Consider the following 22683-nt stretch of genomic DNA (forward strand, 5'->3'; position numbering starts at 1 on the left):
CTCCTATTCACTTTAATTAATTTTATAGCTTTTTTTAGACCACAATAGTTAAATTTTTAGATATAAAAAAATTAACTTTTTTTTTTCAAAATTACACTTGGAGTAAAAAATCTCGGAGTATTTATTATATTTTCAATGAACATACTTAAAGAGATAATAAATGCTAATATGGTCGATTTTATTGTTAATTAATATTAAAATATGACTCCTTAATATGTGTAAAAATAACTAAAAAATCAATTAAAGTGGATCAAATGGAGTATTGTTTCGCAGATTCACACTGCTAAAGTTTAGTGATTAGTATTGGAAAGAGGCATGTCCTATAAAATTTCAATGCTTTGGTAACAAAGGTTTAGCTCAAACGTTGATGATATCTAGTATGAGACAAACTACTACCATAATACAACCCTAAATTTGGAAGATTAGGCACTGCTTTGTGCTGATTTGGTGGTTTTCTTGCTGAGAAGGTGCTGTAGGTCAAGCCCATTAATTTTGGCAGCAAGTATGAAATCATTTTCTGTGAGTCCACCTGCAGCCATTATCAAAAATTAAACACTTCAGCTTTCCATGAAAAACAACTTGTCAACATTTAAAATGACGTCATATCCAAACAGTTCAGTGCATATCAAACAGAAAAAAGGCAGCCCGGTGCACTAAGCTCCTGCTATAATCCGGAAAAAGGCCGGACCACAAGGGTCTATTGTACGCAGCCTTACCCTGCATTTCTGCAAGAAGCTGTTTCCACGACTCGAACACGTGACCTTCTGGTCACAAGGCAGCAACTTTACCAGTTACGCTAAGGCTCCCCTTCGCATATCAAACAGAAATTTTTTCAAAAATCTTATTAGTTCATAGACATTCGATCATCTAACTAAAGGAGTACACTGGTCAAGGAATCACATAAAGCCAGTAACTGATATAAAGTAGCTAGTTCAATGCTAAGTCATCCATCATCTTTGTAGGAGAGTTCTAAATTTAAACTCTATTGGTTCAGCCTTTAAGGTTCTTACCATGAACCCATTGTATTTTTAAAATTATGGGTTCATATCTACTATTTATTGCAATTCTAGTGAACTTTTACATACAAATTTATGTTTTGTATCAAAAGTTATGGATTCAATTGAACCCAGTGTCAATTAGTTGGATCCGCCTTTGTTCTAATGAGCTCATCAAATAAAACAGAAAAGTCTTCATGAATTGCATTAGTTTATACTTAGATCAGCAATAGACTTATCCTAGAAAGTATAGCTAACAAACTTGTGCTTCCAAATGCTGATGAAAAATAAATAGACCTTATCAACCATAAAAAAAAAAAAGAGAGGAAAAATAAATAGAGTGAAAATTGTTCAAATGACATTTCTTACCCACAGAATGCGTCCAGATGTCAATTATCACATTATTCCACCCAACGAGATGAAGATCTGGATGATGACCTGCATAAATAACACAACTTCCTAACTTAAAATCACCATCCAACAATGATGAGAATACAGTGTTTGTGAACATTTTCCATAAATAAAAAGTAGAAAAAAAAAACGACTCAGGAAACGCTAATTAGAAGACCAAAAGAAACTACAAGTCAACTTGGAATGACAAGCCAGAGTCATTATAAGAGACTTTGAACTCCCAAAATCAAATGTGGACACATTGCAATAGCCTCATTCCACAACTCATAATAAAGAGTGAAATCATTTTTTTAAACATCTTCCTCATGCAAACTTTCGTCTATCCCTTCAATAATATTTCCATATCCCCTTTTAGCTGATACACCACCAACAGTACTTTGATTTTTAGTAACATCTGCATGTTCTAAAGGAAGTTCAGTATTGAAACCAATATTAGACCCTTGATGCAGAACAAGTTATTAACATTACTAAATTAGGCTGCCAACTAAATTAGGCTGCCAAAGTTCGTTAAAGAGATTGGCTGGCAGTGCTCTGGTAGGTGGAGTTACTTCGGGCTTTGAAAGATAACCAGGTTTCTGATATTTCACACATGGAAGTGATATTGATAATTTCTCTCTCAAGTCACACATCAATTGGCAGAGGTAGTAAAACCAGATACCGAAAGGTACCTGATGCAGCAGTAATGGGGTCCCTTATGCGTTCTTTCACAAGTGCTATTTCCGTGCCCAAAGTAAACTGAAGATGAGGATAACTAAAGTGCTGGTGTTATGTCAACACAGCAGAGAGGTCTATTTCTTCTGTTGACTGTTATGGGCAGCAAATTTAGGTCAGGTCTTCAGCTGAGAAGAAGCAGAACGTGGAGGAGATTCATGGAATTGACAAAAATGGATCAAAAGATTAAAGCCAGCTCTTTCCTTTTTCATCTCTCATTTTGTAATGAGGCAGCAACTGTACTAATAAACTAAGTTGCTCGGACTTGGGTGCAGGTATCTGATACGGGACGGATCCGAGTATCGGATTCGGCAAAATCAAAATTTTAAGATTCGGGGGTGCGGATCCGGATATGGATACGGGTGCGGGGATTCGGCTAATAAAAAATAGAGCTATAAAAATATTGTAAATTTTGAGAGATATTCTGTGAAAAACTTACATAAATATTGTAGAATCAATCTTTCACTCTCCAAGATGGACATTATTCTTTCATTCTCCTAAATCTGTTTTATTTTTTATTTTGAGAAATCAAAATCTCAATTTTTCTCCCAAATTTGTCGATGGACTCCGGTCAAAGTGTCTGAAGTCAGTTGACCGTATCCGGGACGTATCCCGCTCCCGTCCCGGTCTCGTATCGGGACGGGGACGGCATCAAAATCGAAGAGTCCGCGCAACTTAGCTAATAAATGACAAGCTAGATTATGAAGACTCAAAATTCCAGAATTTTATAGTGTAGGCAGCTTGCTGTCAAAAGCAAAAGGAAAAGAAATTAAATAAAACAAGTAAAACAACACATTGTGCACAACAGAGAAAATGTAAAACAAGTCTAATGAAAGGTAAGCTCACGGTACGAGATACATCAAATAGTAACAACTGGATAGTGCATCCATAAGAAAGGTTGACGAGAGTACATATACCTTCAGCTTCTGCAACATTTGCTACCTCTTGAAAGAACTCTAATCCTTTGCTGAAAGTCTTGACTTTCCAGGATCTATGCAGCTTTAGTGTGCCACCATCATTCAGCAAATCCCAACCTGTCACCTGCACAAACGAATGTTAGCAAAATGTAAAGGACTATGAGCCCGTTTTGAGTGGCTTAAAAAAATTGGCTTTTTAGCAGAAATAGTTTTTAAGCCAAAAAGCAATAAGTTGCGATTGTCCAGCTTACTGCTTTTGACTTGTTTTAAGAAGTTTTTAACTTATTTTAATCACTTTTTAACTTTGCCAAATACTGAAAAAGGTTAAAAAGAACTTAAAAGCTAATTTGACCAGCTTAAAAGCCAATCCAAACACCCTCTATGTCTACATGAAAACATTATAAATTTCAAACCTACTAGTTGAGCTTAAAAGCCAATCCAAACACCCTCTATGTCTACATGAAAACATTATAAATTTCAAACCTGCCACATCAACTGGTTCGCAGCTTCTTCACTCATAGACCTCAAATCCTTTGTGTTGCATGGCACACACTTCTTAGTTGACAAATCTGAAATACCAATTTAACAGGTAAACTAAAAGTCATTGCGGCTATCATTTCTTTTGAAAACAAACTCATCAAGCTAAGAGAACTCCTCCTACTCCCACCACCATCCAATCGCCCCCACCCAAAAAAAGGAAAACTAAAATAAGCAATACTGCCACACATGATTTATGGAGTAATAGATCCCAGAATAGGGATGGCAATGGGGCAGGGAAAGGAATGGAAAACCCAGGGTAGGCCATGGGAACATTTAAGCAGGCGGAGCAGGGCAAAACATAATTCTTGAAAAATTTTAATGGGACAATGCAAGGGGCATGTCAGCACATTGGGAAAAAAGGGCTCACACATTGATGTGGGCTCGCCGACATTTCATTCATTCATTGGGGTAAGTTCTCAAAACCTTCGTCGTCTTAACATCCCTTCTAGATTGCATTTTTTCATTTCAGCAATGTTGATGCTGATGTGTTAGAATACAAGCAGATGCTTTGCTACTATGTGAACTTCATAAGAATCTATTTGCAATGACATTGACGTGGGCTCGTCGATGTTTCATTCAAACTTCATTGGGGTGAGTTCTCAAAACCTTCGTCGTCTTAACATCCCTTCTAGATTGTATTTTTTCATTTCAGCAATACTGATGCTGATGTGTTAGAATACAAGCAGATGCTTTGCTACTATGTGAGCTTCATAAGAATCTATTTGCGATGAAAGAGAAATTGGTTTCCACTTTTCTGGGTCAATTGATTCTTTTTCCATTTTTTCAAAAGCTATAATTTTCCCTCTATCTGGCCAGTGCTTAAATGAATCGTAGAAAGATAAACTTTCAGGAAGTTGGATTTGCATGGTGTTGTTTTGGAAACATTTGAGGGAAAGGGGTACTTCCGTTAGCCAAAAAACAGCCTAGATGTTGGTTTTTCAATACATGTTGTTCATACACGTCCAGGTAAACACTGAAGTGGATTGCAGAGAGGTTATTTTCAAGATTTTTTTTTTTTTTTTTTGATAACGATGGTGTCTCCGAGTGACCCTATGGTCACGGGATCGAGCCGTGCAATTAGCCATTGATGCTTGCATTAGGGTATACTGCCTATATTACACCCTATTAGGATGTGATCCTTCCCCGGACCCTGTGTAAACGCAGAATGCTTCGTACACCGGACTGCCCTTTGATAACAGTGGTGTCCGGGCAAGCTTGTGCGCACCTCAACTAGTTCTATTGGGTATCTGCTACCTCCCACCAACATATGCATCGGGCAATATTTTAGTGATACTGATTTTAACATGCACTGTTGCACAATATTTTAGTGAAAATGAGACGGGTATTTGTAATGTGAAGAAACTTTTGTGCATTTTATTTTGGGCTTTTCTAGAGAGTTACTATGAAGTAGTCCATGTTCCCTGCTTTTTAAGTCGCAAAATTCCAACATCACGAAAAGGAACATGGGCTATTCCAAGAATGCTTTTAGGTTCAGGCAAAAGAACTTTTGAAGAGAGAGAAGCTCTCCCATCTCTCTAACTTTCCCTCTCCCAAACTTCTGTCTCACACTCAAAAGAACCATGGGTTCAGACCCTTCCAACCTAGAAAACACAAAAATTCCCCTGAAACCACTGGATAATTTAATACCTAGTAATTCATCTAGGGATCAAAACAACATGGGAAACCTAATCGATTCCATTCCAGCTACTTTTAAAGAAAAACTAGTTGAAAATGGGGAACAAATTTATCTCTCCATGGACCCTCTATCTTCCCTCACCCTACCAATGGATATTCAAGAGGATGAGTCTGCCCCACATTCAAAAGAAGACCACGAAAACCTAGTCCTCTCCGTTACTATCACACTTGAAGACAAGCAAAGAATATGCCATCCCTGGAAATACTCTCTAATAATCAAACTACATGGAAAAAGAATCCTTCATCAAATTTTGAAACAAAAAATTCAGGAACTATGGAAAATCAAAGAAAATTTCCCCCTCATAGACTTGGGTAACGATTACTACATTGCCAAACTTCAAAATGAAGGTAGCATGAGCCATATCCTCCAAGACGGGCCATGGTTTATTTATGAATTCTTTTTATCGAGCTGGCAACCAAATTTCGTAGCCAAGAATGCAAAACAAAGCCATACGGTTGTTTGGGTAAGGCTACCTCAATTACCTACAGAATTCTACGATAGCCAAATCTTACAAAAAGTAGGGAAAGACATTGGAAAACTCCTAAAGGTAGACGCCTGTACGTCTTCATCCCTAAGAGGAAGGTATGCTAGAGTGTGCGTAGAAGTGCCTATGGACGAACCAGTAAAAAATGTTATCTTTATCGGAAGTCATAAGCAACAAATCCAATATGAAGCGGACAATTATCTTTGCAAATCATGTGGTCGCTTGGGCCATAAAACCATAGATTGTCAGGAGAAGGGGATTACAACGAAGGAAACAAATCTTACTCCAACGAATAAAGCAAAAATATCAACACCAGATCCACTGGACGAAGGTTGGCAAACGGTCACCTTCCCACGATGCAGGAGAATCCAACAACAAAAATCAAACGAGGTAGATTCAGAGTTCCAAGAATCAGGTATTAATGCCAGGTTAATCAATTCCACTACGGGTAAGTTTTCTGCTAATCATAAAATTAAATATGTTCCAAAAATTCTTAATTATGATTCTGTTAAAAATGAACAACAAAAAACCCATCTTTCTTCTTCCCAAACCACCCGCAAAAATAATATAATAGATGCTTCTAAAGGCCCTCTAAATTCTGAGCCTCAGCTTGTGGTTTTAGGCAATACCACCTTTCCAAAAAACCAAAACCACTCCGATATAGATTCATTGAGTTGGGCTCAAGAAGCAAATCCTGACAATGATCTTCCAAATTCACTAGAAGACAAATTAGCTAATAAACAAGACTTCTCCCTAATTAATACTAATAGCCAATTGGAGGTCTCTCCTTCAAACACTAATCATCATAACCTAGTTTTCACTCCTAGAAACAAAATAAGCCTACAACTAGCTAACACTCCTTTGCATGCGGAAGCCAACTCGTCCAACCACATACACCCTTCAGTACAAATGGCAAAAACTCCGATACACGTGCCTAGCAAATCCCATGCAAAATCCTCTATATGTCCTAACACGCTAAACCTCTCCGGTGACATGCAAATAGAGGTAATCATTCCCTCGATCACAACCCCTCAACCCTTAAATTACCAAGACTCTTCTCCTAAAAGTGCCAAGAATACCATTAAGCAATCGGAGAAGATTCCGACTAATCCAAATACTCACAAATCAAAGAGCACTCCACATGGACAACCTACCTCCTTTCCCCCAACAAATGCCCCCACTCCCAATAGTGTATGCACAACCTCCTCTTACTTAGAATCATCACCCGACCTCTTGAATAGAGCTAGGTCTAATAGGGAGGGGGATATCACTCCAAGTGAATATCAACGGGCAGGAGAGTATAATAATCATTAACAACACATAATTCCTAGCACAAATTGTGTCCGAGGGTCTCCACCTGTCAATGAGAGCAACTACCTGAATCACATTTGGGTGAACAACATCATGCAACCTCTATCTAGCACCCGGGATGCACAACAACCTAGTCCAATCCATGCGTGCCCAATGGAACCTACCCCACCACTTCTCTCAAAACCCTTATCTCCCTCAAAACATGGGTCTAGAGGTTCCCTTCTTTCCTCTTCAAGAGTCGATTGCCCTGAATCCAATCTTGATGCCCTGGAGCTGCCTCAGAATCCCATGCAACAAGAAGCTATGGACCAGCAGGTCCCCTAACCCCATATGCCACAAGATATAGGAAATCCAGAGGGGGGGGAATGGAGGGGGAGACAGATCTTATACGGGAGCTAATGGTAGAGTCTTCAAACCTAGACGAAGTAAAGGTGTATCTATTCGAGGAGAGGCGGGAGAAGAGGCTTATTCTAGCATGTCCACCTTTACTATTCAAATGCACAATGGACATGAGGGCACCCCAGGATCCCACTATAGGGAAATTAGCCATGATTCTAGTTCCCTCTTTAAGGAGGAACCCAGTATGCCCACAAGTAATCAAGTCCAATGGTCCACCTCATCACCCTCATCTCCCAATGAATCGTGCTAAAAATATTATTATCTGGAATATCAGAGGGAATAATGTTGAGTTTAGGAGAAATTTTCACGAGTTAATAGCCACTCACCACCCTTGCATGGTCACCTTACTAGAAACAAGGATGACAAGCCATGGTAGTCTCATGAATGAATTTGGGTTTTCGGATATGATAAAGGTCCCAGCAGAGGGACAATCAGGTGGCATGGCTGTGATGTGGGATACTAACTTGGTGCATGTCAACAATTTCGTCAAAAGAAACAATGAAATTCATGCACTGTTTGAGGTAATCCCTTCTCAACAATCTTGGTTATTTACATCCATTTATGCTAGTACAAAGATTTCAAACAAAAATAACATGTGGGATAATATTACAAACATTTATAATGATTATAAAGGTGCTTGGCTACTGGAAGGAGATTTCAATGATGTTCTTATAACAGATGATAAGCTAGGGGGAAACCCTATAAATAGAAGAAGGGCTGCTAAATTATAGAATATGATTAATTACTGTAAGCTAATGGACCTGGGCTTTAAAGGTTGTAAATATACCTGGTCAAATCACAATAAGATAAATAATAACCGTATTATGGAAAAACTAGACAAGGTTCTAGCAAATGGATAAGGATTTTCCCAAAGGCATCTGTAATTTATTTGCCAAAAACCCATTCAGATCATAATCCTATCCTTCTAGAATTAATTCCAAAACAAACAACCACCCTCACAAAACCATTCAGACTAGAATCTTATTGGTGTGGCCACCCCGAATTTGGTAACAATGTTAATGAGTGCTGGCTTGACTCCAACATTGTTGTAGCCTCCAAAAACTTTAAGAATCGTATTATTGAATGGAAAAATAAAACCTTTGGAGACCTTTTTAAGAAAAAGAAAAAAAATCTGGCAAGATTAAAGGGGATAAAGAAGTCTAGCTCCTATGGTCTAAGCACCTTCCTTAATAATCTAGAAAATATCCTCTAAGTCTGACTATGACAATATCTTAAAAATCGAAGAAGACTTTTGGAAGTTACGTTCTAGAATAAGTTGGCTCAATGAAGGGGACATGAACTCAAAATTCTTCCACGTTTGTGCCACAAATAATAGAACTAATAAGATTGTGTTTTTCAAAGATATTGAGGGTAACTGGATAGATGATCCTCAGAAAATCATGGATCACACCCACAACTATTTTAAGCAAATTTTCACTACGGACCACATTTACTCTGACTGGTCAGCTATTAAAAATGACCCCCCTAGTTACAAATTTTGTAACTTATATCCCAGTCAGATCTCAAAAAATCAATTTTCAATTTTAAACCTTTTAAATCACTCGGGCAAGATGGTCTTCATCCGTTCTTCTTTCAAAAGTATTGGCAGCTTTTAAGAACCTCTGTCACAAATCTTTGCCATCAAGCATTTGAATCAAGCAAACTACCAGAGGGGATAAATGAAACTTGCCTCTGCCTTATCCCAAAAATTCCCAACACTAATAATTTGAAAAATTTCCGACCTATTCGGCTTTGTAACACAATTTATAAAATAATCTCAAAAACCATAGCCAATAAACTAAAACGCTTTTTAGAAAATTTAATTTGCCCTTACCAGGCTAGCTTCATCAAGGGTAGACGTACTAGTGACAATGTTGTTATAATTTAGGAACTAATGCTTAAAATGCACAAACAAAAAGGTGCAAAGGCTAACCTAGTTATGAAAATAGACCTAGAAAAGGCTTTCGATCGATTAGAATGGTTTTTTGTTTACAGAACCCTTCGTCATTTTAATTTCCCTCCAAAAATCTCTACCTTAATTATGGATTGTATCACAACCATCAAGATAGCTGTGTTAGTTAATGGTAGTAAGAGTGATTTCTTCTCTCCTAGTAAAGGTATTAGGCAGGGAGATCCTTTATCTCCTTATATATTGATCCTTGTATGGAAATGATGTCCATCCAAATCAACCATCAAGTAGATATTGGTACCTGGTTTCCTGTCAATATGGGAAGGAACTAATGCCAATTATCCCACCTATTTTACGCAGATGACCTCACCCTAATGTGCAAGATTGATAAAAAATCCCCTAAATCAATTCTCAATTACCTGAACTCTTTTTGCAAATTGTCAAGCCAAAATATTAATTTGTCAAAGTCCAAAATCATTGTCTCCAAAAACTGCCCCACTCATACCTCAAAAGCTTTGACAAAACTTTTAATATGAAAATTAGTAATAGTTTTGGAAAATACCAGTATTTTCCAATTACAAACACCAAGCCTAGACCTTCCGATTACCAGTTCATCCTCGATAAATTGGCAAATAAATTGGTTTCTTGGAAATCAAATTTTCTTAGTATAGCAAGGAGGACAACTCTTGCAGCGGCAATCCTAAACAGTATTCATAACCACGTCATGCAGTACAACTACCTGCCCACTAGGATTACCAAACACATTGACAAAATCCAGAAAACTTTCATATGGGGATCCACTATGACTTAAAAAAAATTCACCTAGTCTCTTGGGATACTTTGACAAAGGGTAAGGACAAAAGGGGGCTTGGCATCCACTCAGCAAAGGAAAAAAACCTAGTAACCCTAGCTAACCTCTCATGGAGACTCATACACAAATCCAAACTTCCTTGGTCTCAAATTCTTACCTCACTTTATGGTTCATCCAAAAATTTAAATACCACTTCTTTTATTTGGAAAAGTGTAGTAAAAGGGTGGAAAGTTTGCAACAAAGATTTAAAATGGATCCCACATACCAACTCTTCTATGAACATCTAGGAAACAAATTGGATCCCAAAAACCTCTTTGCTAGGAAATCAAATAGAGGGTCCACTCACTTTTTCCAGTAATAACCTTACTATCAAAGATATTTGGTCTAATAATAATTGGGGCTTATCAAAAATTCCCTTTGAGCTTCCTCAACACATTAAGAATGTCATCCTCTCCATTCACCCTCTCCATAATGCCCATGACTCCTGTTACTGGGAATTAACAGGAAATGGTATTTTCTCGTCAAAAACTTGCTACAAAATAATTCAATCAAATGATATTAACTCGATGGATTTTTAAATGGATTTGGGATGCTCATTGCACAAACAAGATAAAATATTTGTTGTGGAAATGCCTTCATAATAGGCTGCCCACTCGCTCATACTTAAAACATATAGGTTTGAACATTGATCCTCTTTGTCCTGCGTGTAAAAGGGAAGCTGAAACCATTGAACACATCTTCACAGCTTGTAAAGCTGTTAAAAATTATTGGACTACATTAGGTTTAAGTTTTTCTCCCGGTCAAAATGGCACTCACTGGTCCATAATATTAGTCCTAAAATATTTTACCCCCTCCCCCTACCTTAAATGGGAGGATCTTTACCCATTTGTCTTGTGGTGTTTTTGGTTAAACAAAAACAATAATAATTATTCTAACATGACCTCCAATTTCAACCTCTCTCATGCAATTTCTCTAGCTTTAGAGTATAAGCTCCTTACCACAAAGGAACATTTAACTGTTCATTCCCATACAATTGAGGTTGCATGGCACAAACCACCTCCAAATTATTTTAAGCTAAACATAGATGGGGCCTTCAAAGAAAATACAAACATGGGAGGCATGGGTGGAGTATTCAGAGACCATATGGGAAACTGGATAATGGGTTATCAACACTCCAGTCCCTCAAGCTCACCCCTTCAAGCTGAATTGGAAGCCCTACAGGAAGGACTTACAATTGCTCCAACTTATGGTTATACACCACTGGTGGTTGAAACGGACGCAACAGAGGTAATCAAAATATTATATTCTAATTGTGTCCCTTACAACTCGACTATTGTTATTTGCAGGTGGTTAATGCACCAGCTGAAGCAACCGAAGATCAGCCATAACTTTCGGGAGGGAAACAAAGTAGCTCATAAGATGGCTAAGGAAGCACTCAAGCATGTAAGAAAATACCTGCTTTTTGATAATCCTGTCCCTTTTATTTTAAATAACTTAGCAATGGATAAGTATGGTTATGTGCATTCGGTTCAAAACATTATTACTAATGTGTGTTGCAGTTTGGCCGAGATGGGGAATTTGAATGTCCTCAAGGCTTGTAGTTTCCTTAATGATGTAACTGATGGTACTCCGTAATGTTTAATATATTATCTTTGTTTTGTCAAAAAAAACATGGGTTATTCCACAAAGAGAGGAAGAAAGCCTACAGTCTCACTAATATCGTGTTGCAATTGAGATTAGAAAAGAACACAAAATCAGAAACTAATAAATTAGAAAATTAAAGAAATTGGAGATGATGCTTAAGGATAAAAATGAAAAAAATATTTAATTTTGATAGGAAAAATTTAGAAAAATAAATAAATGAAAGAGACAAGCAGCGGGAAAGTGGGGCACAGCTTAAACAGGCCAGGGCAAGGCAGGGCAAAAGTTTTCCAGGGAAAGACTTAACCCACCAGCCCCAACTTATCGCCATCCTCACCCAAGAAGTTATAATCAACGATCAACGACAAGTCATTAGAACTGTTAATAACTATTAGCTCATCCAATGTCAGCTTAAATTCTCGGACTTAACATAAGTAAGGTTTATATTATCTGCTGACAGATCTGCATGTAATGTGACGAAATTAAGCACAACACAGGACCTAATAACTAAAACTAATATCCTAACCACTCAAAAGTGCGTCTAGTGTACCATATTCTAAAAATACATAAGCATGCGCTTTTATAGGAATTTTAATATTGTTCGACAAAATGGACATTACCCTCTTTTCTTTAAAGCCTGTTTAAATTGCTTTGTCACTGTTTATTTATATAATAATAAGATTACCTTCATCCTTTGCTCAAAACTTGTTCCCTCTAATATTTTGATGGCCATGATTCGTGTGTTCGACCATTGCCTATAATGCATCATCAGAATGGACTCCACTGAACTTCATAGATTTAACAATCAAATATACAAGAAATTGCTCATGAGATCCAATGACGCACCTGCAGCTGAACACACAGTCCTAATCCCATTATGTGTGTTAGTATTTGCCGACACTGCAACCTGACTGCACACTACCCCAGTTCCAGCCACACGTATATTTGAGCTGTATATATTTATAAAATTATGCACATGGAATAATTATCTCTCGAATTAGGTGTGCAGGTGTGGATTGGGGCAAGGGAGCAGGTATAGAACTTTAATGAGGGAAACAAAAGTAGAGGAAAATACAAACATATCTAGAAAGAGGGAGACATGACTTAAATTTAATTTCTAGGTTGTTTTTTTTTTTGGGGGGGGGGGGGGGGCTTGCCACGACTAATTTTCGAAGGTAAACAATTCACACTAGAACGACAGAAAATAAGAAAAATGGAAGATCTTCACAGACATTTCACGGAATAGGGACAAAGGTAATGCAACATAATATAAGCATCATCATGATTAGCACGTTTGACACTGGATTCAAGAGGTTGTGGGTTCGACTCCCACTATAGTCAAATTGCAGAAAGTAATCATTTTAAACCTTATAGAAAACATAAGGATCAGTCTTCCCATAAATCGGGTAAGTTTGTCTCACATCAGTTGTGGGATGGGAATTTGGTCTCCTCACATGATCTTGGATAATTCTCACCTCATAAGCTAGCTTTCAGGGTTAAATTAAGTCCAAAGTCTATTTCTTATCAGGTAGTTTGTTCCACGGGTGATGTTTCTGACCAATGTTGTCCCCTACTCTCCACTCCAAAACCTAAAAATTAAAACCTTCTTTTTACATGACATTACTAAATGTTTAACGCAACATTACATGTTTCTCCTCCAATGGGATAAAAGTCTACCATCAGACTTAACACCAGGCGATTTGCTATTAGTTAGATAGTGATAAACACCGAATGTCAATTAAAAATGTGGAGTGGACTGAGCTAATAAGTGCATTTCATACTGTAGGCACTGTATCAATTGAAGCTGTTGCGGAAGCCAAATGTATAGAGTGTGAATAAGTCACAACTATTATACCAAAAATTATGACAACCACCAAATAATAAATAAGACAATAAAGCAATAATAAAGGGAACACCAGAATTTACGAGGTTCGGCTAATTTTGCCTACTCCTCGGACACAACCAAATATTTTATTCCACTCCAAAAATACAAGTGAAATAATACTAAAGAGAGAAGATACAAATGCCTTAAACAGATGAGAAGGCAAATGAGAGGTGTGTATCAATCCTAAACATTAGGCCTTCTTTTATAGGGGAAAAATCCCCCCAAACTTAACTCCCAACCAATGTGGGACTTTGGCATTTTGCCAAACTTCAACAAATCTCCACCTTGGCAAAATTCCACATTTTCAATTCTCTCTCAATAACAAATTTTGGTTGTGTCTTCATCTTCAATCTTCAGTGTTCAACAATGTTGATCAAATCCAAACAATGTTGAAACTTGACCGCAGTCACCACCTTTGTCAGCATATCAGCAGGATTCTCTGTAGTATGAATTTTCTTCACCGTGACTCCACCTTCTTCTATGATTTCTCGTACGAAATGATACCGAACATCAATGTGCTTCGTCCTTGCATGATAAACTTGGTTCTTCGCTAATTGAATAGCACTTTGACTATCACAAAAAATTGTGATACCTTTTTGTTCAACACCAAGCTCCTTTAGCAATCCTTGAAGCCAAATTGCCTCTTTCACAGCATCTGTAATAGCCATGTACTCTGCCTCTGTTGTAGACAAAGCAACTGTTGACTGCAAAGTAGACTTCCAACTAACTGGTGCCTTTGCAAAAGTAAACACATAACCAGTAGTTGATCTTCGTTTGTCCATATCACCCGCAAAATCTGAGTCACAATATCCAACTACAAACTGATTGTCTTCCTGCTCAAAAACTAACCCGACATCTACAGTATTATGAATATACCGTAGAATCCACTTCACAGCTTGCCAATGCTCCTTCCCTGGATTGTGCATATATCTGCTAATAACTCCAACAGCTTGTGAAATGTCAGGCCTTGTGCAAACCATTGCATACATCAAGCTACCAACAGCATTTGCGTATGGTACCTTTGACATATACTCTCGTTCAGCTTCATCCATTGGCGACATAGTAGTACTTAGCTTAAAAAGGGAAGCAAGTGGAGTACTAACTGGCTTAGTCTTGTCATCTATGCCAAAACGTTGAAGTACTCTCTTCAAATATTCCTTTTGAGATAAACAGAGTTTCTTTGAACGTCTATCTCTAATTATCTCCATGCCAAGAATTTTCTTTGCCTCACCCAAATCCTTCATATCGAACTCCTTCTTCAGTTGAATCTTCAACTTATCAATTTCTTCCGAATTCTTGGAAGCTATCAACATATCATCAACATATAGGAGAAGATATACAAAGGAACCATCTTTAAGCTTGTGCAAATACACACAATGATCGTATTTGCTTCTCTTGTACCCTTGCCGCAACATAAACTCGTCAAATCGCTTGTACCATTGTCTAGAAGATTGTTTCAATCCGTACAACGATTTTTCAAGTTTGCACACCATATTTTCTTTTCCAGCAACTTTGAATCCTTCTGGCTGAGTCATGTAGATTTCCTCCTCCAAGTTTCCATGTAAAAACGCAGTTTTTACATCCATCTGAACTAGTTCCAAATCCAATTGTGCTACCAAAGCCAACATAATTCTAATGGAGGAATGTTTTACAACTGGAGAAAACACTTCATTGTAATCAATTCCTTCCTTTTGAGCATATCCTTTGGCCACCAATCTTGCTTTGTAGCGAACATCTACTTGGTTAGGAAATCCTTCCTTCTTTGCAAATACCCATTTGCACCCAATTGCTTTCTTTCCCTTCGGGAGATTGGCCAATCTCCATGTATGATTCTGATGAAGGGACTGTATTTCATCATTCATGGCAATCCTCCACTTATCTTCTTCTGAACTTTGGACAGCGTCTTTATAAGTAGTAGGAACATCATCAGCTACAATTGAGGTTGCACAAGCAACCGTCTCTATGAGACGAACAGGTTTCGTTATTGTTCTTTTTGGCCTGCTGGTTGCTATTGATTCAAGTTGTTGTTGAGATTCCTGAGTTGGAATCTCCTCTACTGGCTCTCCTTCCAGAGGGTAATCTTCATTTGTTTCCTCCTCTGCTTCTTGTGTAGGAAAAATAAATTTTCCCTCAAACTCCACCTGCTTAGAAGCACCTTCATTTTGTTTGGTATCTTCTGTTACCTTATTTACCATAGCAAATTCATCAAAGGTAACATCTCTGCTGAATATTACTTTCTTTGTCATAGGGCACCATAAGCGATATCCTTTGACTCCAGAAGTAATTCCCATAAAAATAGCCTTCTTTGCCCTTGGATCCAATTTTGACTCCGTCACATGATAATATGCAGTTGAGCCAAACACGTGCAAAGAGTTATAATCTACAGCAGGTTTTCCGTACCATTTTTCAAATGGTGTTTTGCCATCAATAGCAGCAGATGGTAGACGATTAATGAGGTGACATGCATATGTAATTGCCTCAGCCCAAAATTCTTTGCCCAAGCCAGCATTGGACAACATACACCGTACCTTCTCCAGCAAGGTCCGGTTCATACGTTCTGCCACTCCATTCTGTTGTGGTGTATGTCTAACAGTGAAGTGTCGGACGATGCCATCATTTTCACAGACCTTATTGAAATGATCATTTTTGTATTCACCTCCATTGTCTGTGCGAATACACTTGATCCTCCTGCCTGTTTGATTCTCCACCATCGTCTTCCATTTGAGAAAAATTCCCAGCACTTCATCTTTGTTTTTCATTGTATACACCCACACTCTTCGAGAAAAATCATCAACAAAGGTTACAAAATAGTGCTTCCCACCCAATGAAGGTGTTTTGGAAGGACCCCAAACATCAGAGTGTACATAATCCAAAATGCCTTTAGTATTATGGATCGCTGTACCAAATTTAACCCTTGTCTGTTTCCCTTTGACACAATGCTCACAAAACTCCAAGTTGCAAGCCTTTACTCCTTTTAACAATCCTTGATCTGATAGAGTTTTCAAGGATTTTCCTCCAGCATGTCCCAAGCGCATGTGCCATAGCTTGGTTGCTTCTGCCTCTTTGTCGTCACTGGATGTTACTGTCGCTGTCCCAATAACTGTACTGCCACGATAGCGGTACATATTATTATTCTTCCGATTAGCCTTCATTACCACTAGTGCACCGGAGCATACTCTCATCACTCCATTTTCTGCAATGATTTTGAACCCTTTTGATTCTAGGGCTCCCACAGAGATGAGATTCTTCTTCAAATCCGGTACATATCGAACATCTATCAATGTTCTGATCATTCCATCATGGTTCCTTAATCATATTGAACCAATGCCATATGAGGTAAGAGGGCTGTTATCCGCTGTGTGGATGACTCCATATTCTCCTTCTTGAAATTCCATGAACCAGTCCCTGTTGGGACACATATGATAGCTACAAGCCGAGTCCATCAACCATATGTCTGATGATGTTGATGACTCTGTTGTAACTAATGAGAAGTCTGAATCATCACAATCAGCTACATTTGAATCCATAATGGCCTTTCCATTGTTATGTTTGGCCTTATTCTTCAACTTCGGACAGTCTTTCTTCCAGTGCCCTTTTTCTCGACAAAAGGCACATTCATCTTTGCTGGGTCTGGATCTTGACTTGGATCTTCCCTTCTTTGTCCTCGTTTGATTTTGAGGACGACCCTCACAAATAGTGCTTCTCCTTCTCCGCCCTTCTGTTTTTCTCGCTTTCTTTGTTCATAGCTGTACAAAGCCGAACAAACTTCTCTGAGAGAAACTTCGTCATTTCCATGGAGTAGAGTAGTTTCAAGGTGCTCGTACTCATCAGAAAGTGACGCCAACAACATCAAGGCCAAGTCACCATCATCATAAGTTGTATCCATATTTTGCAAATCTGTAACCAACTTATTGAAACTGGTGATATGTTCATTCATCGTGGTACCAGGAACATAGGTGAAGTGAAACAGTCTCTTCTTCATGTACAATTTATTTTGACTGTTTTTCTTCAAAAATTTATCCTCCAGTGCTTTCCATAATTTACTTGCAGAAGTTTCCTTTGTGTATGGATATTTCTGCTCTCTAGCAAGGTAGGATCGAATGGTACCGCAAGCAACACGGTTGATAATTCTCCAATCTTCTTCTCCAATAACATCTGGTTTCTTTTCTTCAATGGCCAGATCTAGCCCTTGTTGAAAAAGGACATCTAGAACCTCGCCTTGCCACATCCCAAAATGTCCGGACCCGTCAAATATTTCGACCGCAAATTTCGCATTTGACACAATTCTTGTCATAAGCGAAGATGTCAATGATGACGTATTGTTGACACTTGATGTAGATTCTTCTTGTTTATTGTCTCCCATCTTTGACACAAATATTATTTAATAGCTGACGACACAAATCAAGATTATTTCCTTTCTGGTGTGGAAGATCAGACTAAGCTGCAACCACAGAGCATACTCAGACAGAACCTTGACTCAGTTACCAAGATAAATCTTTTCTGATGTGGAAGATCAGACTATGCTGTAACCACAGAGCATATTTAGACAGTACCTTGGCTCTGATACCAATTGTTGCGGAAGCCAAATGTATAGAGTGTGAATAAGTCACAACTATTATACCAAAAATTATGACAACCACCAAATAATAAATAAGACAATAAAGCAATAATAAAGGGAACACCAGAATTTACGAGGTTCGGCTAATTTTGCCTACTCCTCGGACACAACCAAATATTTTATTCCACTCCAAAAATACAAGTAAAATAATACTAAAGAGAGAAGATACAAATGCCTTAAACAGATGAGAAGGCAAATGAGAGGTGTATATCAATCCTAAACATTAGGCCTTCTTTTATAGGGGAAAAATCCCCCAAAACTTAACTCCCAACCAATGTGGGACTTTGGCATTTTGCCAAACTTCAACAGACCCGACTGCCAAAATCACTTCGTTTTCTTTTTCAATTTTATTTTGACAAGATATTAAACCTACAAGAACAAACATATACTAGACTAGTTAGTAAATCAGAACTTAATTTAACAGTGTCAATAAAGAAAGAGTGAGCCCACGATTAAATTAACCTAAAGGTCCGTAACACAAATTTGCAAATTAACCCAAATGAACGTTTGAAGAAAAATGAAATAGAGTAAGTACCTTCCATGGTTTCTGGAGAAGCTTTGGGACAGTGATGCCAACGATACCTGAAGAAACTGAAAACAATCTCACCTTAATAATAACTATGCATGACATAGTTGAAGAACGGCGTGTTGGGACTTGGGGAAAGGAGAGAGAGAGAGAGATTTACTGAAGCTTTGGAGAGAGTTGCCAGACGAGCTTGAAGCGTCCGAATCATCGACACGTCTGCGGAAAAAGGCGACGTTTGCGTTCTGGCAGAATGCGCCCAGCCGAATTGGACATATGTACGTGTAGTGTTTATTTTGATATAATCTTTTAGATAAACTTGAAAATTGATCCCTATCTTTTGAATACATATTTTGGTACCAAGACGTGTATTAAGATTAAAATATCTGAATTAAAATAATAATATGTATTTTAATATCTAAATATTAAATAATTAAAATTATTTGTTTTTTAAATATCTGAATATATAAAATTAATTTTTTTTTTAAAATTAATAAACATAAATTCAAATAAAAATATTAATTAATCTAATATTTTGGGTAGTAACTAGTGATGATTGGTAGCGATAGTGATTATGGTTGAGGATGGTAGTGGTAGGTGGTGTTAGTTAATAATGGTGGGTAGTGGTGGTGGTGGTGGTGCCGGCTATAATTATTGATAGTGATGGAGTGGTTGGTGGTGGTAGTTGATGTGGGTGAGTGTGTAGTTATGATTGAGAATGATGGTGGTGGGTGGTGATAGTGGTGGCAGGTGGTAGTTGATAATGGTAGGAGTTGCGGCAGTTAATAATAAATATGTAATAGCATCTTAATGAAATTAAGTCTTTGTTATAGATCTTAATCATATAGACCTATTTAGACCCATTAAGTGGTTGTGAAGTAGAAAAAACAAACATACTTATTGTCTAAGATCTGAATGATTAAGATTCAGACCTCCATTAAATGCGAAAAATGACGCCTAAAAAAATGAATGGATAAAAAGTGCCAATATTGGTTTCTAAGTTTTCATTTTTCTAAATAATTTTTATTTATTTATGCATTTCGTGACAAACTAAGAAAAAGGATTAAAGTAGTTTGACAATCACTCCAAAATAAGTGAAGTTATGATAAATTATCATGGAATTATGGGCTAATACTGTTTGCATTTGTGTCATGGGTGCCCCATGACCCTTGGACGCGCTTCATGGTGTCCTGGCAAGCCTCCAACGCCTAGCGCCACAGTCGGTCTTGTGATCTCGGCAGTTCCAAGTGACAAACGTACATACGCCTCTGTCGCCCCACCGATAGCCATCACCAGCGTCTAGCCAAAGGCAGATGCCAATAGCGCCGCGCGCGCATATTCTAATGCTAAAGACAAGGTTGCTGCCAATGGACCTGCTTCTACCTTGTAGGAATCTAAGTCATTTTTATTATAAATATAAAGTAGTTTTACTTCCTGTATTTCCATTATGTCTCTCTACCTTAGTTAGGTCAAGTCCTGTAACTTTGGTTTAATTTTTTTAAGCACTATTAGGCGAGATCAAGCAAATCATTCTCTATATTTGTGTCTCTCCCCCTCGACACCGTTTGACCTTTCTGTAATAGCTTTCATTAAAGCAATCAAACTTTCTTTCATTTTCATTCTCTTTTTTGTTCTCTCAATTTTTCTTGACATTAGTTTTCCCGTACGGAATTGACAGTCTCGTCTAGCGTATAGAGGGGACCCCAGTTGGCAGACAATAATCGCACGGACATCGGTTGCTTAGCCTTACGTCGCCCTTACGTCGCCCTTTCAAGGAATCTCTTAAAAGCGTTACGTAACAGTTGGTATCAAAGCCTAGGCTCGATATCGGATGAGGGAACACATTTCCATTACCATCATTTCTGACCATGGTAAATCATGGGAACTGCATTGCGGCCTTTGAAGAGACGGTTAGCGTATACAACCTATCGTGAACATGGCGTGTATCGACCCGGCCGATTGTTTTGAGTATTTTAGCCTTGTTTCCCTATTTATTGACTCCTCCATGTTATATTGTGGTTATGTGGCTTGGCGGGGTAGTAGGTTTTGGTTTCGGGTGAGTTTCGGAGTGAAATTGGACATTTAGTAACAAAGTTGGAGGCTTAAGTTGAAAAGATTGACCGTAGTTTGGCTTTTATGTGGACTACTCTGGAATAGAGTTTTGGCAGTTCCGATAGCTTCCTATGGTGATTTTGAAATTAGGAGCGTGTTCGGATATTGATTAGAGGTCTGTAGGTCATTTTGTCTTGAATTGGTGAAAGTTAGAAAGTTTAAGGTTTGGATGGTTGAGGAGTTTGATGGGGAGTTGACTTTATTAATATCAGGGTCAGATTCCGATTCCTGAAGTTGGAATAGGTCCATTGTGTCATTTTATGATTTGTATGCAAAATTTGAGGTCAATCGGAGTTAGTTTGATATGAATTGACATTTTTTAGAAGTTGGATGTTCATGGTTTCCATAGGTTTGAATTGGGTTGCGATTTGATAATCGATGTTGTTTGATGTGATTTGAGGCCTCGAGTAGGTCCGTTATATGTATTAGGAACTTGTTGGTATATTCGGATGGGTCTGGGGGGTCCGGGTGTGAATCAGATTGAAATCAGATCATTATTGGACTTAGATGATTGCTGGAGCTGCTGAAGTTCTGGTGTCATCGCACCTGCGGTGGGTTTGGCCGTAGGTGCGTACACGCAAGTACGAGAGGGCCATCGTAGAAGCATATTTGAGCGGGCTTGTCTGTGACCGCAGATGCAAGGAGATTTCTGCATCTACGAGCTAGCAGGTGCGGAGGAACTGGTCGTAGATATGGATTGGGCCAGTTTGGTTTGTGGTCGCAAAAGCGGACACTGTCCAAAGGAGCGTATGCGTAGAAGCATTTCTTGTCCACAAGAGCGAAAGCGCAAATGCGCATTTTTGTCTGCAGAAGCAGATATGTCGGGGCTTAAGTGGAAGTTGCACCTACGATGGAATTTTCGTAGGTGCGGAGTCGCAAAAACACAAAGTAGTCGTAGAAGCGGTAATCGCTGGGCAGAAATAGAGAAATCGAGGGTTTTATTTCATTATCCATATTTTGAGTTAGAGAGCTCAATTTTTGGGCGATTTTAAGAGAGATTTTCAGGAGTTGATCGGGGTAAGTGATTCTAACTCGGTTTTGGCTATTATACATGAATCTATGTTTTTACCATTTAATTAGTAATTTGAGTTGGAAAATTTGGAAAAAATTGTGAAAATTTCAAAAGCTATATTTTGGGAATTTGAAGGTCGATTTGAGGTCGGAATTAAATAATTTTTGTATGATTGGACTCGTTATTGGATGAGTATTCGAAATTTATAAGTTTGATTGGGTTTCGAAATGCGGGCCCGGGTTTAACTTATTGAGTTGACTCTTTGTTTTTCTTTAAAGATTGCAACTTTATTATCCGAATTAGTTTCTTATGATTTGTATTTATGGTATAAAGTTATTTTGGCTAGATTCGAGCCGTTCAGAGTCAGATATTTGCGGAAAAGGTTTACTCGTAGATTGAATTAGCGTACTTGAAGTAAGTATCTAGCCTAACTTTGTATGGGGGAATTACCCCTTAGGATTGGTGTTGTTTGTGCTAATTGTGGTACGTGAAAGCCGTGTACGCAAGGTGGCGAGTTGGTACACGGGCTATATGTGGTAATTGGCCGATTTAGGCTATTTAGCTTCTTTTCATGCCTTTAATCGCTTTGTCATAATATGTTAAGTTTTTCATCATTAATTCATCCTTACATGCTTTACTTGACATTGTCAAATGCTTATCCCATCTCTTACTTGCTATTTGCCCTTACATGCTTAGTTGAAGTTACCA

At 38.1% G+C, this 22683-nt stretch overlaps 1 protein-coding gene across 2 annotated transcripts; it reads right to left on the bottom strand.

The window, feature by feature from the left end:
- Window positions 1–262: 262 nt before the first annotated feature.
- On the bottom strand, window positions 263–19146 carry LOC107805621 (pterin-4-alpha-carbinolamine dehydratase 2, mitochondrial). Of its 2 annotated transcripts, XM_016629685.2 has the most exons (7): window positions 19015–19146; window positions 18864–18919; window positions 12672–12775; window positions 3518–3603; window positions 3035–3158; window positions 1365–1433; window positions 263–529 (listed from the first exon to the last, which is right to left on the bottom strand). In XM_016629685.2, the coding sequence occupies exons 1-7, from the start codon at window positions 19060–19062 to the stop codon at window positions 423–425; spliced, it is 594 nt and encodes a 197-aa protein (XP_016485171.1). In that variant the 5' UTR covers window positions 19063–19146; the 3' UTR covers window positions 263–422. The 2 variants fall into 2 exon arrangements, with proteins under 2 accessions (XP_016485171.1, XP_075105437.1); XM_075249336.1 differs by lacking the exon at window positions 12672–12775 and having other exon boundaries at window positions 19015–19116.
- Window positions 19147–22683: the final 3537 nt, after the last annotated feature.

The sequence above is a fragment of the Nicotiana tabacum genome, chromosome 3, assembly GCF_000715075.1.
Source record: "Nicotiana tabacum cultivar K326 chromosome 3, ASM71507v2, whole genome shotgun sequence".
Classification (NCBI taxonomy): Eukaryota; Viridiplantae; Streptophyta; class Magnoliopsida; order Solanales; family Solanaceae; genus Nicotiana; species Nicotiana tabacum.

Bases quoted from the DNA above. Each gene is read 5' to 3' on its own strand.
- LOC107805621 (XM_016629685.2), bottom strand. From the start codon at position 19,062: ATGATTCGGACGCTTCAAGCTCGTCTGGCAACTCTCTCCAAAGCTTCA. The intron at 12,776-18,863 runs GTACTTACTCTA...AAATATATACAG, and splicing joins TTCTCCAGAAACCATGGAAG to CTCAAATATACGTGTGGCTG. The intron at 3,604-12,671 runs GTGCGTCATTGG...TTGGTATTTCAG, and splicing joins GACTGTGTGTTCAGCTGCAG to ATTTGTCAACTAAGAAGTGT.